The 20,134-nt window shown below is 42.7% G+C and overlaps 2 protein-coding genes and 1 pseudogene across 3 annotated transcripts; 2 read left to right on the forward strand and 1 right to left on the reverse strand.

Annotated features, from left to right (window-relative positions):
- Positions 1-3,139: 3,139 nt before the first annotated feature.
- Positions 3,140-5,001, reverse strand: LOC139028884 (natterin-3-like; annotated as a pseudogene).
- A 1,679-nt stretch (positions 5,002-6,680) lies between these two features.
- On the forward strand, positions 6,681-9,663 carry LOC111974874 (natterin-3). The gene is made up of 3 exons (XM_024002937.2): positions 6,681-6,734; positions 7,251-7,365; positions 8,437-9,663. Exons 2-3 carry the CDS (start codon positions 7,251-7,253, stop codon positions 9,531-9,533), a joined length of 1,212 nt encoding a protein of 403 aa, XP_023858705.1. The 5' UTR covers positions 6,681-6,734; the 3' UTR covers positions 9,534-9,663.
- ptrh1 (peptidyl-tRNA hydrolase 1 homolog) lies at positions 9,540-17,359 on the forward strand. 2 transcript variants are annotated; one of them, XM_024002955.2, is made up of 5 exons: positions 9,540-10,486; positions 13,930-14,149; positions 16,283-16,382; positions 16,486-16,531; positions 16,738-17,359. In XM_024002955.2, exons 1-5 carry the CDS (start codon positions 10,301-10,303, stop codon positions 17,005-17,007), a joined length of 822 nt encoding a protein of 273 aa, XP_023858723.1. In that variant the 5' UTR covers positions 9,540-10,300; the 3' UTR covers positions 17,008-17,359. The 2 variants fall into 2 exon arrangements, with proteins under 2 accessions (XP_023858723.1, XP_023858724.1); XM_024002956.2 differs by lacking the exons at positions 16,283-16,382; positions 16,486-16,531; positions 16,738-17,359 and adding exons at positions 14,296-14,395; positions 14,499-14,544; positions 14,782-15,282.
- The last annotated feature ends 2,775 nt before the right edge of the window (positions 17,360-20,134 follow it).

Consider the following 20,134-nt stretch of genomic DNA (forward strand, 5'->3'; position numbering starts at 1 on the left):
TGGAGTGGAGCAAATAGCGGAACTGGAGGATGAAGTGAGATTCCCAATGGCTGGAGCGTCCGCCTTCTCACCCACTCCAATTTCGCTCCAGTAGCGTTCCAAGTATTTCTCTAGTAGCGCTCACTTCACAAGCTCAGGGCATACCTGCCCCAGCATGCATTTGTAGTCTACTTGTGTACTGCTATAGCCCCTTGCTTAAGCTTCTGTCATGGAGTTCGCTAAATATCAAGCTAAGTGAAATCCATGGGCACTTGGATCATTCAGAGCTACTGTTATGGTCTCATTAAAACTAGCATGGCTTTATAAGTTATACAGTAATGAAGAAATCTGAAGAAGCATTCTGCCTTGTCCCTGCCATCGTGCACACAATTATATGGTCATCCAGCTGAAAGTGTTCACTCACCTATGTCACCAATATTGGAGCTTTATCTGGCCTATCAGACCACACTACTAGTTGATGGACAGAGATTCACATAGGAAACTAAAAGTGTTAGAGCAAGACACGAGTCAATTCCAAAACAACTTTGAGTTTATTGATAAATTCTCTAATTTACATTCTGATCTTTAGAAAATCTAGAAAAGAGTAAAAAGTATCCATTTCAAAAGGATTGAGAATGCCCTATTATCAGGAATCATCTCAAATCTATAGTTCTGAGTTAAAGTGGTAGCGTTACGTCACACAAGCAGCACACATCTGATTCACAGCATCATTCCCATTCCAACGGCTGCAGAGACCAGACCCGGCTCCCCCTTACACAATCAAATCAAATCAAATCAAATTTATTTATATAGCCCTTCTTACATCAGCTGATATCTCAAAGTGCTGTACAGAAACCCAGCCTAAAACCCCAAACAGCAAGCAATGCAGGTGTAGAAGCACGGTGGCTAGGATAAACTCCCTAGAAAGGCCAAAACCTAGGAAGAAACCTAGAGAGGAACCAGGCTAGGAGGGGTGGCCAGTCGACGAGGGGAGAGGATGCAGAGTGATACAGAGCACACCTTGGCCATTATTTCACATGAAGGAGAATTACTGGAGTGTCTCATCTCAGCCATGAGAGAGAGGGAGAACAGAGGGCATACAGTAGGACATATTTTATTCATCTCACTGGTAAGTGCAGTCACAGTGAAGGGAGGAGGCTGCAGGTCCACTCCTCTAGACTAGAGGTTTTATACTGAGAGACTGAGAGACTGGCCGTCACATTAACAACATCACAGTCCTCTCTACTGTACAGACCATCTCTAAGAAAGCACTAGTCTATAACTGTCAATAACTGTCAATAGCAACATTGCGATGGGGGCAGCTGAATACACAGCTTTCATGTAGAACCCTGATCCACCTCTCTTCTCAGACATAGCATATGGTCGCAGTAAAAAGTTAGTGCTTATTGATACTGTAATAGAACGAGCGAAGACAGTCAGGTCTCTTTGGAGAGGATACACACGCACACACTTCCAAGCCCATACACACACACGCACACACACACACTTCCAAGCACACACACACTTACACGCACGCACACACACACACCACACATATCCAGCACATCCGCACGCACGCACGCACGCACTCACTCACACGCACATACACACACACACACACACGCCCGCATGCACGCCACACACACACCATATAAACACACAACACACACGCACGCACACGCACGCACCACACCACACACAACACACCCACAACACACCACCACACACACACACACACACACACACACACACACACACACACACACACACACACACACACACACACACACACCACACACACACACACACACAACACACACCAACAAACACAACACCACAACACACAGGTCTACTCCTTCTCTCTGAAAGCCGTTGCTTTGCTGTTGCTGCCCCCTACTGTTCTATTATAGTAATGGCAATGGAGGCAATGTTATGAGCTGTTATGAAACCACAAATAAAGTTTTTTTCAATCACTTTGGCACATTTTTCAGATGTGGTATATTTTCAAAACTCTGACTACAAAACTCTAAACTGAAAACAAATGTAAAGCCCCCTATCTTATGTTCAGAATCTTTGATTGTGCAAAAAAATACATTAATTCATTCACCATTTTATCCAATAGCAAGAAATACAACATACACATTTCAAAACTGTTCTCTTTGAAGTGCTGAAAAGAAAGAATAGTACATGGTAATATCATTTTCCATACAGTATTTGACTATAACTTGCAATTTATTTGATATAATTTCTATCCAATGGCAGATTGTGAGCATGTTGAGAAATACTGTTTAACAGTCTAATAGTTTCATTATCCTTATATAGTACACACTTAGGACAAATCATCAGAAATAGGAGTATTGTAAAGCAGCTGGCTACTGTAAAAACGTAGCACGGTAAAGTATGCCAAATCACCTTTTTTTAATTGACTTSTCAACTGATAAGGTATCTCCTGTCTTTCTGCTTGAAATTCATCTGCTTACAGTGTATCAATGGAATTCAGATGAGTGGAATATATTCTTATATACAACCCACGTATTTCAGCAGTGCATTGTACACTACACTATAATTCCAAATAGTAGCACAAAGCACAAAGACTGTTTCCACTTTGTCCACACTGGCTGATGGAGAATGATGAAGTATTTACAGCCACATCCATATATGATTTGTTTTTACCTTCCAACATAAATTGATGTCAAATTCATACATTTATGAGATACAAATGTAGAAATGTACAGTGTTCAGCAGTTTTAGAACTACATATGTTAACAAGGCACTACATCATTTTGGTTCAGTAGTTATCAGTTTTGAGCAATTTGATTAAGTGATAGTTAATTGTGTTTTTAAGAAATTACAAGAAAACCATAGTGAAGTGAAGTGAATATTGCATTTTGAAAAGCAGATACTTAGATTGAATATGTATTCAAATTGAATGAGTGATTTGGTGCAGTGAACAAGTGTGAATTAGTTGGTTGTACTCAGTCAATTGAAAATGTGTTTAGTTTTGAAACATGAGCCATGCTTAGAGTTGTGAAAATGTACCACATTGCAGGTGTAGAAGCACAGTGGAAAAAACTCCAATATGGTTCCATGCTGTAGATAAAAAGGCAACAAAAAGGAATTAAATTACAAAGTGCAAAATACATTTATTTTTTGAGAGCATACATTTCAAAACAGGCACGTTCTGTATTTTCTGTCATTTAATTTCTTAGACATAAATTGTGAGAAAAAAAATTGAATACAATAATCACAGAAGTCAGTTTTGCCATTGCTTCGTAGTTTACACCTGGCCAGGAACCACAAACTGTACAATACTTGTGTAAAATGTGCTACATGTGTCACATTAATCAGTGTTGGTATAACCTAGGGAGTACTTGATAATACAGATTGTGACATACAGTATACAGCAGACTGTATACTTACAGTGTGAGTGTAGATGTATGTAGATTTAGATTTAGAGTTAGTTTGGATGATATTAGTCTTAATGACAGGGCTTGGCGTCTACGACAGGCTCACAGCGGTCCACCACGGCCCGGATCTCTCCGATCTGAACCGCATTGTACACCCCAGAGATAGAGGTCCACTGGGTCTCTCCGTGCCATATGTACGGCTCAGCCTGGCTGTGAAGGGAATGTCTGCAGTGATCTTGCGGCCTTCCATGTACACGGTACAGGAGTGGTTGGGTGGCACGTTGAGCTCCACAGACACAGAGTGACTGTGGGCTTCCACCATAGTGGTGCCCCTGTTGAACTGTAGGGTCTTCTCCGCACTGAACTCCACCCTTCCGGAGCCAGTCAGGGGGTATCTTGGCTGTGATGCCCGTGGTGATGCCCAGCATGGTGGTACGTCCGATGTTCCAGGTGCTCTCCACCTCCGACGTTTTGGAGATGGTCACCGTCTTCACCACCATCTGGCACTCGTTGTTGGTGATGCCGGAAATGCGCATGTTCTCTGGGGAGTAGTGGAATACTTCCACCTCATCGATGCCGTACTTGACGTGGGAGATGTGCTGGCTGTAGGCGTCCCTGTTGATGGTCAGGACCTGGTAGCTCTTGTACCAGCACTCATCACCCTCCCAGGGCAGGAACAAGGCCTCGAACTGAGGGACCACCTCCCCAAGCCATACTTGTTCTTCTCCACGTAGTTGCCCACTCCGGAGCACGTTCTGACTGAGTCTTTGGGCACCGAGCCATGTGAGTCCTCTTTTCACTCCACATATTCAAAGTGGTCCCTGTTGGTCAGGATCTCGAAAGTAGTACTCTCTGTCACCGTAGGGGTATTGGCAGTAAGGCCCCTTGTGTAGAAGCCGGCTTCGCAGTTATATTTGCAGATGTAGTCTGTGCGTTCGGTGAGGAGAGAACCATTCCAGCTCAGCCACTGCAAGTTGAGATATATAAAAAAATATTTAACATTTATTTAACTAGGCAAGTCAGTTAAGAACAAATTCTTATTTACAATGACAGCCTAGGAACAGTGGGTCAACGGCCTTGTTTACAACTGATTTTGACCTTGTCAGCTCGGGATTTCGATCTAGCAACCTTTCAGTTCCTGGTCCAACACCTTAATAGGCTACCTGCCACCCACTGACATTGTCCCCGAACATGAATGGAGCAGGATTCTGTTCGTCCTCAAACTCAGGAGGGGTCAGTGGGCCCTGGACTGGACCTATACTGTTCAGTGGGGGGACCCTACCTTCCAGTACTGGATTCAAGAGGGACACTAGAAGACAGAATAAAACAGTGTCACAATATGCACCTACTTTTGTTGCGTTGAAACAACTTGCATTGAATGACCTTTTGAATGTTTTCTGTTTTCCTTTCTAAGAGGTCAAAAGCAGGGATTGACTGAATAAAAGGAGTATATCAAATTAGAGAAGTATACAAATGTATTTTAATTTACCCTTCCTTCTCAGGGAGCTCTTCACTACAGTATGTCCCGAAGGCTGCGTGGAGGGGGGTCTGCAGCCTGGGCACAGGACTGTCCCAGGTGCAGCAGTGAGACGACCACCAAGACCGGCAGCTTCATCTGAGGAAGACCAGGGAAAGGAGGAATATTAGGAAACATTCAAGGACTATAGTTATAACTATAAAGTTACACAAATTCACATTAACTCAACATGACATTGCTGTCAAACTCCCATTCCTTATTGTTTCTGCCAGTTTTGATGTAGGCTCCATTGAACAGCAACATACTGTATCATTTCAGATAGTGAAATAGTGCCCTAAATGTACACACACTCACAGTGTTCCCCCAGGGAGCAGTGAACCTGTTGGTTCTCCAGGCTTATATAGCTCCTTTATGACACTCATAAATTACAACACTCACTCTAACTCTCTCAGGGCTGTCATGGACTGGCATGGTAGAAGAAAGAGGAGGAATGTGGAGATGTCACGTTCTCTTCTTTTCAGTTGTATTATTGTTTCATTATTATAATCATCTGAAATGTAAGCCAGTCTTTCTCTCTCTTTTATGCGTTCTCTCTCTATCTCTCTCTCGCTGTCTCTCTCCCTCTGTCTCTGTCTCTCTCTCTCTCTCGTCCTTGACAGTCAACATCCCACTATGACAATCTACACGATGACAAAATAATGCACATTGGACATAGTTGAGAAGCTTCTTGTTGTTGTGCATCCCATCATCTTACCAGTAGGGAACAACTGATATATTGAAGATAAGATGAGGATTATTAACCTGATTAAGCAAACAGAGTGATAACAGAGATAAAAAGCATATTCTATCAATGTAAAGACCTTTAAACTGTCTGTCCTATTTTATTATCTGCAGAGGAACATTGAGTCTTTTCAATCTACCATGATAAAGGAATTTATAATAGCTATCTGTTCAAGGACTTATAGAGATGGCCTTGACCCTTGTGATCATCAGTAGGTTTTACCAATCAGAGAAATTCCACGTTTTTGGCCTTCATCCGGACAGGGTCAACAATATTATCTCTGTGTTGCTGCGAGGTAATAGTTATTGTGATAATGGCAATAGTCTCTGAAATAATCGATAATGGAGGACTCTAAAGGATATTACCACTGTGTTCTTTGTCTTTGCTTACCAATAACAACCTCACTTCCATCACAATACCAAAGCCTTTCTTATGCAATGTGATTTTGTTCTTAGACATTGTACGTGATTCCCGGTAGATCCTGTCCAGTGATATAAAAGCTCATATTGACTTCTGTAATGGGGTAGAAAGGTATCATCTCAATCATTACTTACACAACCACTGCAAGAGCACCAAAACTACATAGTCAAATTATTATTATCATCATCGGCGATCACTCGAGTCGAGTATGACTGTCCTCAATGGGGTCTTCTATTTGTGGGTCTTCAGATGGCTGTAGAGGCCGATCCGGCAGACACATATGTTGGTGCAGTGTGGGTAGGGGTGACTGGTGGTTGGGCCTTTTTGGTGTTGTCTCTCCTTGCGTAGCTGCCCCTTGTCCTTTGTGGCACGTTGGAGATCTGTTTTGTGTTGACCAGCTCCCTCTTGAATGTTTTTTCTCTAGTTGTATCTGTTTAGTGCAGTGTCCTTCACTTTACTTTTTGAATCACTAAACAATAAGCACTGTACACCAAAAGTAATGGGGCGGAAGCAGCAGCAGAGGACTCTTATATAGCAGAGTACTAGACCAATGGGCATCGGGCCACTCACTGTAGCGCTGGCTACTTTATTGGGGGTAATTATCCTGCAGGGAGGTTTAAAACGTAGCAAGGGGCTGCAGATCACACCACTGGAGGAGGAACCTGTCAAGGTAAAACAGCTTCTTTGCATCAACCTATGTGTATAAAATGTTCTATTGCTGTTAGCTCTGTGCTGAATACTAATATCAGGATTTACTGTATTGTGCATCTGCTTCATGGAATCAATGCCATTTCAAATGTTGGATCTTTTACTAAGCTGGAGAGGCAGTTTTTGTGTGATTTCAGAAGCCAATTCTCTTTAGTAAATGATAGGCAAGACCTACAAATGAGCATCTTAATGTATTCAGTCCATCAGCAATATACTGAAGTATATTCAATGAAGTGTCTGAAATGCTGTAGATGGGGGACGCATGGATATTTATATGGAAATGCCAGCAACAAGGAACACTGAGCATTTTCCAGATTGAAGGTGGTGAATGTTAAAAATACACAGGGTAGCACTCTGCTAATGTCATCTGAGATAGGTAAACTGATGTGTGTGTGTGTGTGTGTGTGTGTGTGTGTGTGTGTGTGTGTGTGTGTGTGTGTGTGTGTGTGTGTGTGTGTGTGTGTGTGTTTGTTGCTAGATGAGGCTGACTTTCCTGGTCATCCTGGCAGTGCTGCAGCTCTGCAGCCCAGTCTTCCTCTCTGACCCCCTGCTCTACACCTCTCAGCTGGAGGAGGGGCAGGATGCACCCAGCAGTGAGTCTGATTATATTACACCAGAGGAGGCTGAGGGGAGGAGCTATAGGAGGACAGTCTCAGTTTAATAGCTGGAATGGAATAAATGGAATGGTATCAAACATTTGGAAACTACATGTTAGACTCTGTTCCATTAATTCCATTCCAGCCATTACATTGAGCTCGTTCTGCTATAGCGCCTCCCACCATTCTCCCCTGTATTACAGCCTATTACACAAACACGTTGATCAAAAACCTTCAACTGGGTCTCAGAGTGTAAACATTTTGTCTGAATATTCTCTACCAAACTAAAGAATTGTATTTATTTGATTTATTTAACCTTTATTTTATCAGGGAGTCATACTAAGACCAAGGTCTATTTTACAGATGAGCTCTGAATTACATTACAGAAAATACACACATTACAGAAAATACACACATCAATATAAATACAAAATGCATCAATATAAATACAAAATATAAATACAAAAGAGGCACCAAAACATCAAATTTAAGAACGTGTTGAAGATTGTTCCACAAATAAGGTGCAAGAAAACTAATAGCTGATTTATCTAACTCAGTAGAGACCAAAGACATTTCCAGAGTTAACCATCCCTGAGACCGGGCGTGATAACTCGTATGTCTAAAGTTAAGTAAAGATGTTCTGTACAGTGGGACTTTTTGTAAAAGGGCTTTATAAATGAAAACATAGCAATGTATCAACCTACGTGACATCAAAGAGGACCAACCATCTTTCTGGTAGAGAATGCAGTAATGACTTCAAAAATTGTCGCTCGTAATAAAGCTCAGTGGGCTATGCTAAACTGCATCTAATGGCTTTAATGAAGTTGCAGTTACGCTCAAATAGATAATGTTGCCACAGTCTATGACCGATAGGAATGTCGACTGAATAATCTGCTTTCTACTATTCAGCGAGAGGCAGGACCTTTTTCTCTAGAAGCCCATTTTTACTCTCAGCTTCTTAACTAACTCATCAATAATGAGTGAATGAATCCAAATACGTTAGATTTCAACTCCACAAAAGATACTCCATTGCAACCAATGACATTTGCTTTCTGTACCTCATCACAGAGCCCTGGCTCAACCCTCTGCTGGAAGATGTGGTCCCTGATCTGGACATCCATAGTTCATCCACACTGACAGAGACCTCAGATCTAGAGCCCCAGTTTCTCGATTCCCTGTTTATGTATGGAGAGAACGCCAACCTTAAATGGGTAAAATGGGAAGGGTCCCTCCCTAATGGTGCTGTGGGCATCTACAACGGTTACACCGAACGACATGACTACATCTGCAAAGTCAACTGCGAATCTGGCTTCTATACCGCAAGCAAAGGCAGTTTCTGCCAGTACCCCTACGCTGACAAGGAGCATTCATCCTCCAAGTTCGAAGTCCTGGTCAATGTGGACAACTTTGAGTTTGTGGAGTGGATCGAGGAGGAATACGGTGCTGTTCCCCAACATGCTGTCAAGACCTGCCAAGGTGTTGAGATATACGTTGGCAAGAACAAATACGGTCTGGGAAAGGTTGTGACCCAACATAAAGCCTTCTTCCTGCCTTGGGAGGGCGATGAGTACTGGTACAAGAGATACCAGGTCCTGGCCATCAACAGGGACACCTACAGCCAGCACATCTCTCACGTGGAGTACGCCATCGACCAGATCGAGCTGTTCAACCACCCTCCTGAGGCCATGCAGTTTGTCAGGGTCACCAACCTGGAGTGCAGCAGTGTGGAGAAGAAGGTCTTGCTGGAGAAGACCAGCACTGTGGAGAAGACCTGGGACATCGGCAGGGAGAGCCGCAACAGCTCCACCACCATGACGGCCAAGGTGCCCATTATCAGCCCAGGCACTGTGGACTTCACCAAGGAGCAGACGGTGAGCTTCTCAGAGGGAACCACCATGGTGGAGTCTATCAGCCACTCCATCTCTGTGGAGCTGCTGGTCCCTCCCAACCACTCCTGTGCCGTGCAGATGGAGGGCAGGAAGATGACCGCCGACATCCCCTTCACGGGTAGGCTGAGCCGGACCTACCATAACGGAGACACCCACTGGACCACCATCACAGGGACTTATGATGGTGTGAAGGTGGGGGAGATCAATGCTGTGGTGGAGAGATGCCAGCCTGTCCCTGATGCCATACCCTGCTACCTCGTTGAGACAGACCCCTGAGACAGAAGAACTCTAGATGTGAGAACTTTAAACTCCAATGTGCACGTGGTCTATCCCTCCAGACACAACCTGAACAAATTATAACCCTTGTGTCACAATACCTTTTCATCAATAAACTGATATAACTCCATATTCAGATAAAAGAGCCAGTCAATTTAGTTTTGTGATCAAGAAAAGCATTTTCCAGACAAAAAATATGATTTTGGTGCAACATTTGGTTGAACTTTTCTTGATTTACCTCATGTACTACTGTAGGCTGCATGCACATATAGTCGTATCATCATCATCATCATCATTTGTTTCAATGGTCTAGAAGTGAAATATAATTCCAATACATAAAGTTACACAAGGCTGAAAGGTAAAAAATCACTATTACACTGTTCATTTTCTATGAGCGTGTAGGCGTGTATACGTGCATTTATAAACCTCCTAGCTAGGTGGCGGTACGCTTAAAAAGACCAGACGTTGGTCACAATAAACCCTCTCACTTTTCTGGCCACCAGTCTCTTTGACTAATGTCGAAGTTGCATGGCAGGTCTAGTTCAGTAACAGATTTACTCTTTTCCAACGTTTCTTATTTTGTTTTCACAATTGTATTGATAAATCCAAAGCTATAAACATTTCAAATAGGTTTGTTTATAACTGAAGTGAAATGTCAGGAGTACATGATTTAATCTGAGATGTTGATGGTCACAGACAGTAGGCTATTGATACAACAATGAAGTTATGAAGATTAAAGTGTTTATGACGTTCCCTTTTTTGCACTCATGAGACACGTCACTGTTGCTGGTAAACTTTGGTATTGTGTGTCACAGTTTTTCAAGACGCTGTTGAACTTTGTTACAATGAGACGACTTTTATCGAAACTGATAAACCGAGCGTTGCTGACTGAACCCTTTGCACCAGTAATGGACATTGGAGCAGGAGTCCACACAAATGCTCGTCGGAGGCTGGTAAGTGAAATATTCAAGAAAGACATTGCTGCACAAATGTCTTCTGGTCTGGTGCACTGCAACCACTTGTCTTGCTCACAGAGTTTGATGTGTAATAATCGTAGGCCTACTACTAGTTACAATGTTGCTGTTGGCATAGCAGCCCATCACTACAATAGAATAATGTAACAATGCTCGTAACGTGGTAGGCGACAATGTAGTACCACAGCGGACAGTGTGTCAGTAGGGCGCATCAGATTCTGTACATGATGTTGTTCACAGTAGCCTACAGTTTTGCAAACATCGCATTAGTAACTGTTAACAAAATATTTGCTAAAATTATTATTACAATTTATCTAAATGGAAATTAAATGTAGTGGCTTACCTAGTCAAAAGATGTACTATTATTTCATAATCTGATGCAGCACTACATCACTCTCCTTCTTGGTCAAATAGCCCTTACACAGCCTGGAGGTGGGTTTTGGGTCATTGTCCTGTTGAAAAACAAATGATAGTCCCACTAAGCACAAACCAGATGGGATGGCGTATCGCTGCAGAATGCTGTGATAGCCATGCTGGATAAGTGTGCCTTGAATTCTAAATAAATCACAGACAGTGTCACCAGCAAAGCACCCCCACACCATCACACCTCCTCCATGCTTCACGGTGGGACCTACACATGCGGAGATCATCCGTTCACCTACTATGCATCTCACAAAGACACTGGTTGGAACCAAAAATCTCAAATTTGGACTCATCAGACCAAAGGACAGATTTCCACCAGATTAATGTCCATTGCTCGTGTTTCTTGGCCCAAGCAAGTCTCTTATTATTATTGGTGTCATTTAGTAGTAGTTTCTTTGCAGCAATTCAACAATGAAGGCCTGATTCACGTACTCTCCTTTGAAATACTCATAATTAATTGCACCCACATAGTGTCCCAGGTCTAGATCCTGAGAGGAACAATAAACAAAAAGCAGTGGAACTGGCTTCGAGGTCCAGAGTTGAGTTTGAGAAAACTGGGCTATATTTTGTAATGACTAGACTAGTTAAATCCCTGAGTGATTATTTTTTTCTACCAGGGTTTATTGGGTTGGCCAAAGAAACAGAACACTGTTTCTATTTTAAAGTAAATAGATCATGTCAATGCCATTATGACATCCTTTTTGGTCCCCAGGCAAAGCCTATAAAAGCGCGGGTCCAGCCACTCAGTGGGTATAACAATAATCATGGCCAGATGTAGACAATCCACCTCTCGCCCAGTCCACAGGAGGTGTAGAGCCACTCTGGCTGTGAGGCGCTGTAGGTGAGTTGGCAAGAGGAGACGTTAGGTACCAAAATGTGCACCCAGGGGGGGCCCCAGGGCTGAGTTGGGTTTAGCTTACTAGCTATCACCTCCCTAGGTACAGAGCCTTGTTATCAGATCTTCAACCAAAACCTAATATTAGATATAGGTAACCTGAATTTACAAATAACAAAAAAATATATACTTGTTTATTTAATTAACAAAGTTATGCAACACCCAATTCCACTGTGTGAAAAAGTTTTTTATTTTTTATATTTAACTAGGCAAGTCAGTTAAGAACATTAAGAACAAATTCTTCTTTACAATGACGGCCTAGGAACAGTGGGTTAACTGCCTTGTTCAGGAGCAGAACGACAGATTTTTACCTTGTCAGCTCGGGGATACGATCTAGTAACCTTTCGGTTACTGGCCCAACGCTCTAACCACTAGGCTACCTGTCGCCCCTGTGTGAAAAAGTAATTTCCCCCTTACACTCAATAACTGGTTGTGCCACCTTCAGCTGCAGGTTAGGGCTCTGTGCAGACCAGTCAGGTTCTTCCACACCGATCTCAACAAACCATTTCTGTATGGACCTCGCTTTGTGCACCGGGGAATTGTCAAGCTGAAACAGGAAAGGGCCTTCCCCAAACTGTTGCCACAAAGTTGGAAGCACAGAATTGTCTAGAATGTCATTCATTGTATGCTGTAGCACTAAGATTTCCCTTCACTGGAACTAAGGGGCCTAGCCCAAACCATGAAAAACAGCCCCAGACCAATATTCCTCCTCCACCAAACTTTACAGTTGGCACTATGCATTGAGGCAGTTAGCGTTCTCCTGGCATCCGCCAAAGCCAGATTGGTCCGTCGAACTGCAAGATGGTGAAGCGTGATTCATTACTCCAGAGAACGTGTTTTCACTGCTCCAGAGTTCAATGGCTGCGAGCTTTACACCACTCCAGCCGACGCTTGGCATTGCACATTGTGATCTTAGGCTTGTGTGCGGCTGCTTGGCCATGGAAACCCATTTCATGAAGCTCCCGACTAACAGTTCTTGTGCTGATGTTGCTTCGAGAGGCAGTTTGGAACTCGGTAGTGAGTGTTGCAACTGAGGACAGACGATTTTTACACGCTATGCGCTTTAGCACTCAGTGGTCCCSTTCTGTGAGCTTGTGTGGCTACTACTTCGTGGCTGAACCGCTGTAGCTCCTATACATTTCCACTTCACAATAACAGCACTTACAGTTGACCGGAGCAGCTCTAGCAGGGCAGAAATTTGTTGAACTGACTAGTTGGAAAGGTGGCATCCTATGACTGTGCCACAATGAGTCACTGAGCTCTTCAGTAAGGCCATTCTACTGCCAATGTTTGTCTATGGTGATTGCATGGCTGTGTGCTCGATTTTATACATCTGTCCACATACTTTTGTATATATAGTGTATTTGACAGCCTCCACTCTTCTGGGAAGGCTTTCCACTAGATGTTGTAACATTGCTGCAGGGACTTGCTTCCATTCAGCCACAAGAGCATTAGCACTGATGTTGGGCAATTAGGCCTGGCTCGCAGTCGGCGTTCAGATCTTGCTACCGCACGGCAATCGGTACTGGAGCGCCAAGTCTGGGTCCAAGAGGCTTCTAAACAGCTTCTACCCCCAAGCCATAAGACTCCTGAACAGCTAATCAAATGGCTATCAGACTATTTGCATTGCCCCCACCCCCCCCCCCCCTCTACGCTGCTGCTGCTCTTTATTATTATCTATGCATAGCCACTTTAATAACTCTACCTACATGTACATAATTACCTCGACACCGGTGCCCCCGCACATTGACTCTGTACCGGTATCCCCTGTATATAGCCCAGCTATTGTTATTTACTGCTGCTCCTTAGTTATTTGTTTTTCTTATCTCCTACTTTTTTTTGATATTTTCTTAAAACTGCATTGTTGGTCAAGGGCTTGTAAGTAAGCATTTCACTGTAAGGTCTACTTAGACCTGTTGTATTCGGGGCATGTGACAGGATGTTTTATTATTGTGAGTTAATACCCTCATATCAGGTCAAATGTGTGGCTAAATGTACACAAATCAGTCCATTCTTGTGGGAGCAGATGACTGTACTCTCCAGTGGCGTTTAGAGAAATATAATATGCAAAGATGGAAAATAAGTATTTCTTGTCCTTGTGCAGATTGTGGGACTGGGCAACCCTGGAATGAACGGTTCGCGCCACAGTGTGGGCATGGCTGTGCTGGAAGCACTTGCTGCCCGGCTGAGGTTAGCTGATAGCTGGCATGGCGATAGGCACGTTTCCGGTGAGGTCATCGTATCTGACATCCAGGACACCCAAATTGTGCTTCTCCGACCACGACTACTGATGAACACAAACGGTGTATCCGTGGCCAAAGCAGGTGAGGATTCTTGTGTCTTCTTGATGTCTTTTGACATTTTATGAATTTTCAGTTTTGACTGTCAGAGGAATTATGACAAAGTGAGCTATTCCTACTGTAAATTAATTGTTCATGATATTGTTTTGTTTTAATGACCTTGAATCAAGCGGTCAAATACAGCATCAAGCCTGAGCACATCCTCCTGGTTCATGACGACTTGGACAAGGCCCTTGGGAAGCTTGCTATGAAACAAGGAGGGAGCGCCAGGTGAGTTGATTCCCTGCCAGTTATCGGCATTACTAATGATGCTATCTGACAACAATGTGATCCTCCCAACTTTGTGCTCCTTCTATATGTTGTTGATTGACAGGGGTCACAATGGTGTGCGGTCCTGTGTTGAGTGTCTGCAGACAGATGTAAGTAGCATTCCACACAGACAAATACTCTCCCTTCCCACATTAGGAGGAATTGAGCGATGACGAGATGAGAGATGACGTTTCCCTTTGACAAATTTGGGGAAAGTGTTAGACAGTCCAGAGAAATGTCATGTTTGTCAAAGGGAACTGGTGTCTGGGGGGGGTGTAAGAGCAGGGTAAAAATACACATTTATTTCTCAAGATAGACAAAGTACTATTCTATCTTGTGCCCTCCAGGTGATGCCCAGACTGCGTGTTGGGATTGGCAGACCATCGGGTAAAACATTAGTGGACCGGCATGTTCTGGGGCGCTTCTCTCAGGAGGAGAAGAAAATTCTCAGCAGGGTTCTAGAACAGAGTGTGGACATTCTCCTCTCCCAGCTCACTGACAAGGAGGATGTGCAGTCCCCACTGTTGCCACCAGGAGGCAGACCGGCATTACAGACTGGGAAACAGAGGGTTTGCTCAATTTCTCCAGCAAAGGACACAACCTGCCAGACATGAGACTGACAGAGCCAGTGAAGCTATAACTGCACTCTTGGATAGTAGCTTTGCTGCTGCTGCTAAAACAAAGCTGCCTCTTACAGAAACATGAAAGTGTGAACATGTTTTTATTTATTGGGACTTTATGTATGCATTTTTTGTTTTTTTGGCCTACTCTACAATTATGTAAAAGGTCCAAGGAGTGACCAAGACTTGATATTAGAATGATTAAACAATAAAACCATCATACCAATAGCATTGAGAAAAAATGTAACTAGTGGTGAATGAACTGAGGTATAACCAGTGGGTTTCCTGATAACAGAACCTGTTCCACTCATGTTGTAGCCACTCTTGAAAGCTTCCAAGAGCCTCACATTTTTAAGCTCATTCTCTTTGCTGTATTTACTGGTTCAACATATTGATTCCATCCTTTAATTCTCAGCCTATAACCATGCTTCATCAACGAGTGTTCTTAATGAGAAGTAGCAATTGGTCAAGAAGTGTAGCATTCTCACCACAGTGAATATCAGAGCTCACAAAAACTGAGAAAAGAGCATATACAAGTAAGGTAAAGAGACAGAGTGAGAGAAAGGAAAACCCATAAGTATATGGGCCTAATATACACTGCTCAAAAAAATAAAGGGAACACTTAAACAACACAATGTAACTCCAAGTCAATCACACTTCTGTGAAATCAAACTGTCCACTTAGGAAGCAACACTGATTGACAATAAATTTCACATGCTGTTGTGCAAATGGAATAGACAACAGGTGGAAATTATAGGCAATTAGCAAGACACCCCCAATAAAGGANCCCGGCTGATTTGTAGGGGTCCAGATTTTGCAGCTCTTTCAGAACATCAGCTATCTGGATTTGGGTGAAGGAGAAATGGGGGAGGCTTGGACAAGTTGCTGTGGGGTGCGCAGGGCTGTTGACCGGGGTAGGGGTAGCCAGGTGGAAAGTATGGCCAGCCGTAGAAAAATGCTTATTGAAATTCTCAATTATTGCAGATTTATCAGTGGTGACAGTGTTTCCTAGCCTCAGTGCAGTGGGCAGCTGGGAGGAGGTGCTCTTATTCTCCATAGACTTTAGTGTCCCAGAACTTTTTGGAGTTTGTGCTACAGGATGCAAATTTCTGTTTGAAAAAGCTAGCCTTTGCTTTCCTGTTTTTTTTAATGATATTTGATGATATTAATGATATTGTCATTGTTATTGATATTAATGATATTTTGTTTTTAATTACCTTGAATCAAGCGGTTAAATACAGCATCAAGCCTGAGCACATACTGCTGGTTCATGATGAGTTGGATAAGCCTCTTGGAAAGCTTGCTATGAAACAAGGAGGGAGCGCCAGGTGAGTTGATTCCCAGACAGTTATCAGCATGACTAATGACGCTATCTGACAACAATGTGATCTTCCCAACTTTGTGCTCATTCTATATGTTGTTGATTGACAGGGGTCACAATGGTGTGCGGTCCTGTGTTGAGTGTCTGCAGACTGATGTAAGTAACTTTCCACACAGGCAAATACTCTCCCTTCCCACATTGGGAGGAATTGAGAGATGACTGTTCCCTTTGACAAATTTGTGGAAAGTGCTAGAGAATCCAGAGAAATGTCATGTCTGTCAAAGGGAACTGTTGTCTGGACGGGTTGGGAGCAGAGCAAAAAGACAGACAATATAGTACTATTCTATTCTTGTGCCCCCCAGGTGATGCCCAGACTGCGTGTTGGGATTGGCAGACCATCAGGTAAAACATCAGTGGACCGGCATGTTCTGGGCCGCTTCTCTCAGGAGGAGCAGAAGGTTCTGAGTGGGGTTTTAGAAGAGAGTGTGGACATTCTCCTCTCCCAGCTCACTGACAAGGAGAATATGCAGTCCCCACTGTTGCCACGTGGAGGCAGACCAGCATCACAGACTGGGAAACAAAGGGAGCGTTTAAGCGCTCCACGAAAGGACACGGCCACTGGCCAGACCTGAGACTGACGAAAGACTTTGACAGAGCCAGTGAAACTGTGACTACTCTGGGATAGTAGCTTTGCTCCTGCTGAAACAAAGCTGCCTCTTGCAGAAATATGAAAGTGTGTACATGTTTTTATTTATTATGACTTTGTTTACGCTCTGGTTTAGGATGTATGTGAAATGAATGCCAAGTAAGCACACTTCGTTTCAAGGACAAAGAATTTAGATATGTATAAGATAATCATCGCATAGATCTAGATTGGTATGCATTTATTTTTAAGTTTCCCAAACTACCATGTGTATGGCGTGATATAATTATGTGCAAGGTCTAAGGAGAGACCAATACTTGATATTAAAATTATTAAACAACCGTCTTGCCAATGGCATTAAGAAATGGAACTAATAGTGAATAAACTGAGGGGTTTCCTGATAAAAGAACATGGTTCATTCATGTTTCAGCCACCCAAAGTCTCACATCATCTAAACTCATTGTCTTTGTTGTATTTATTGATACAACATATTGATTCCATCCTTTAATTGTCAGCCTATAACCACACTCTTAATCAACGAGCATTCTTAATGAGTAGTAGCAAACAGTCAATAAGTGTAGGATTCTCACCAAAGTGAATACCAGCCCACAAAAACTGAGAAAGGACCATATAAAAAGTACAGAAAGAGGCAGAGTGAGAGAATGGAAAACTGATAGAATGGGCCAAATAGATTGCGATGCAGGGCGAAAGAAAGGGCAGGGGAGAAAACAATGGGGGCCAAACATTGTAGGATAGGGCTGTTTGAAGCCTTCTGTTTGGACCTAGCTCAGAGTCACAACAAAGCATCAGGGCCACACTTGTGGATGTGGGGAATAGGACTCGAAGGGAATCTCTCCAATCATGACAGACCCCCACCTCTCTACCCCGTTCGCTTTCTCTTGTGTGACCCCCCTTCAGCCAGCCCCTCCCCCACCAGGGCACTTTCCCAGCCCCTCTGAGTGGTCAGCCTGGGAGAGTGCAGTGGTGGCCTCAATAACTTTTCTCTGAAAGGTCAGAGGTCACTCATAAGGCTGGACAGTAGGCAAATTTATTCAGGAATGGTTTCCCCTCCTCAGCAGCTATAGGCTGAGCTTCACTCTAGCCCAAAGCGCAGTGGGAGGTCTTCCCCTAAGCACACAGATGTGCTAAGACCAGGGATACACAAAAAGGCAGGGAAGGTGGGATGGACACACACACAAACGGCATTCTCAACACCAATTGTGGACCCTCAGAGATTTCTTTAGGTTGTGGTGAGTTTAAAGTGGATTCGTTATTCACCATGATCCCCAATAGACAGTGATGGGGAGTAGTGAACAACATGTAGTTCATCTAGTAATTGAATTACATGTTGCAGTAGCTTAGTGGTAGTTTAACTCTAGGTAGTGTTTTCTGTAGTTAATCACTTTTTTTGCCATGTAGTGGTGTAGCTATAACTACTGGAACTACACACTAATTTTCTTTGAAAAAACAAAATATGGGTGAAGTAGGCAAGAATGTATTTTCTTTTTTAGCATCAGACCAGCCTAAGTGTCACTTAAAACATTGTTTTTGTTTTTAATAGACTAAATTATACATTCTGTTAAAGCTGAAATCCTTAGTTGTTAGATCAATTTTTGGACTTATAAATGACAAATTAATATAATGTATAAATGCCTCATGAGCTTAGTTCAACTGTCAGAACCCCAAATATAAGCTTGTTTTACTCCAATGTTTGTAAACAATGGAAATATAAACAAACACTGTATAGCCTCAAAACATGGTTAAAACTATAATTTTTATATCATGGATGGTCAGTCCTTGCATTCATAGCTCTGTTTATGAATTTAAGAGTCATTACATTTCTCCAGGCCTATCCCTCAGCTTTTGACCACAACAGAGGCGTGGTCAACTGTTTTCTAGCTTCAACGCGAAAGTGATCTGTTCTTGCAATTTGTAGTCTATGACATTTCATATTTACATATGATAGTTCTTCACAAAGTTTTTTTTCTTAAGGGTAGCTTTAGTGTAGTTTAACTTCAAGTAATTGGTAGCTTGGCAAACTATATTTTCAGAGTAGCTTCCCAACACTGACCTGGGAACAATAAGAACTCAATATGGACATGATCAGTACAGGAATCTGGATTAAATTGACTGCTTGTAAAAGTAAAGATGAACTTTCTCCACAATGTCCTTTGTAATTATCAAGGAGGATACTGTCTGTGAAGCTAAGCCTAGTGGTTTAGTGCAGGGCCTTATGTTGAGGATCCTGTTTTGGGATGCCATATGTCACAGCCAGCCAACCTCACCTAGCTTATTGTGGCCCATATACCCTCGTTACCTAGCAACTGTGCAGTATTGGCATGCTGTTTTAAGTTCAGAGAGAGGCGAATATGACTAGAGAAGTGAAAACAAGAGAAGTGAAAACAAGACGATTCGCTAGTTTTACTGACTCACAGAGAGGCTTGGAGACTAAATGTGTTAACACATTCAAATAAAGACTGAAGGTTTCTCCCTATATCAACAAATGAACACAGTCGGTCACAGAAAATACACTGTAGATATGATAACTTGATGAGTTAGGCTACACTGAGATGAACAGATCATGGGCTATGGGCCAGGTTTGTACATTATTATTGCATCTGTTGTAGGCCTACAAAACAGGATGAACTTTAGTGAAAGTAAGGGAGCGTAAAGAGAATATATTTCCAATAAGAGGGCCGAACGTTTGGGCCTATCCTAAAGGTTTCCGAAAACGCTTCCTACAGCCTAAATATTATATTCAGACCTTGAAAAATAGGCTAGGCCTATTCAAATCTGCACTGCACTGGGGAAAGAGTGCCCTTTTGTGTGTTCCATGTAGTGGGGACTGGTGGTGACAAACTTGGAAGCATCAGCTATTATTGGAACTTTTGAAATGCCAATGTTGACTTCAGGACATTAACAAAAAAGGTGTGAAAGGAGAGTCAATCTCTTAAACTGGAAATTAATTAAATGAAATTTACCTGCATATTGCCATAGGATTCTGTTAATACAGGATAGGTTTTTTGCTGTCACAAAACCCAAGGAGACCAATTTATCATCTCACAGAAACGTAGTGCTAAACTACAGCAGAAAACTTGCATGCTTATCTGAGAAAT

This window comes from Salvelinus sp. IW2-2015, linkage group LG15 (assembly GCF_002910315.2).
Source record: "Salvelinus sp. IW2-2015 linkage group LG15, ASM291031v2, whole genome shotgun sequence".
NCBI classification, from domain to species: Eukaryota; Metazoa; Chordata; class Actinopteri; order Salmoniformes; family Salmonidae; genus Salvelinus; species Salvelinus sp. IW2-2015.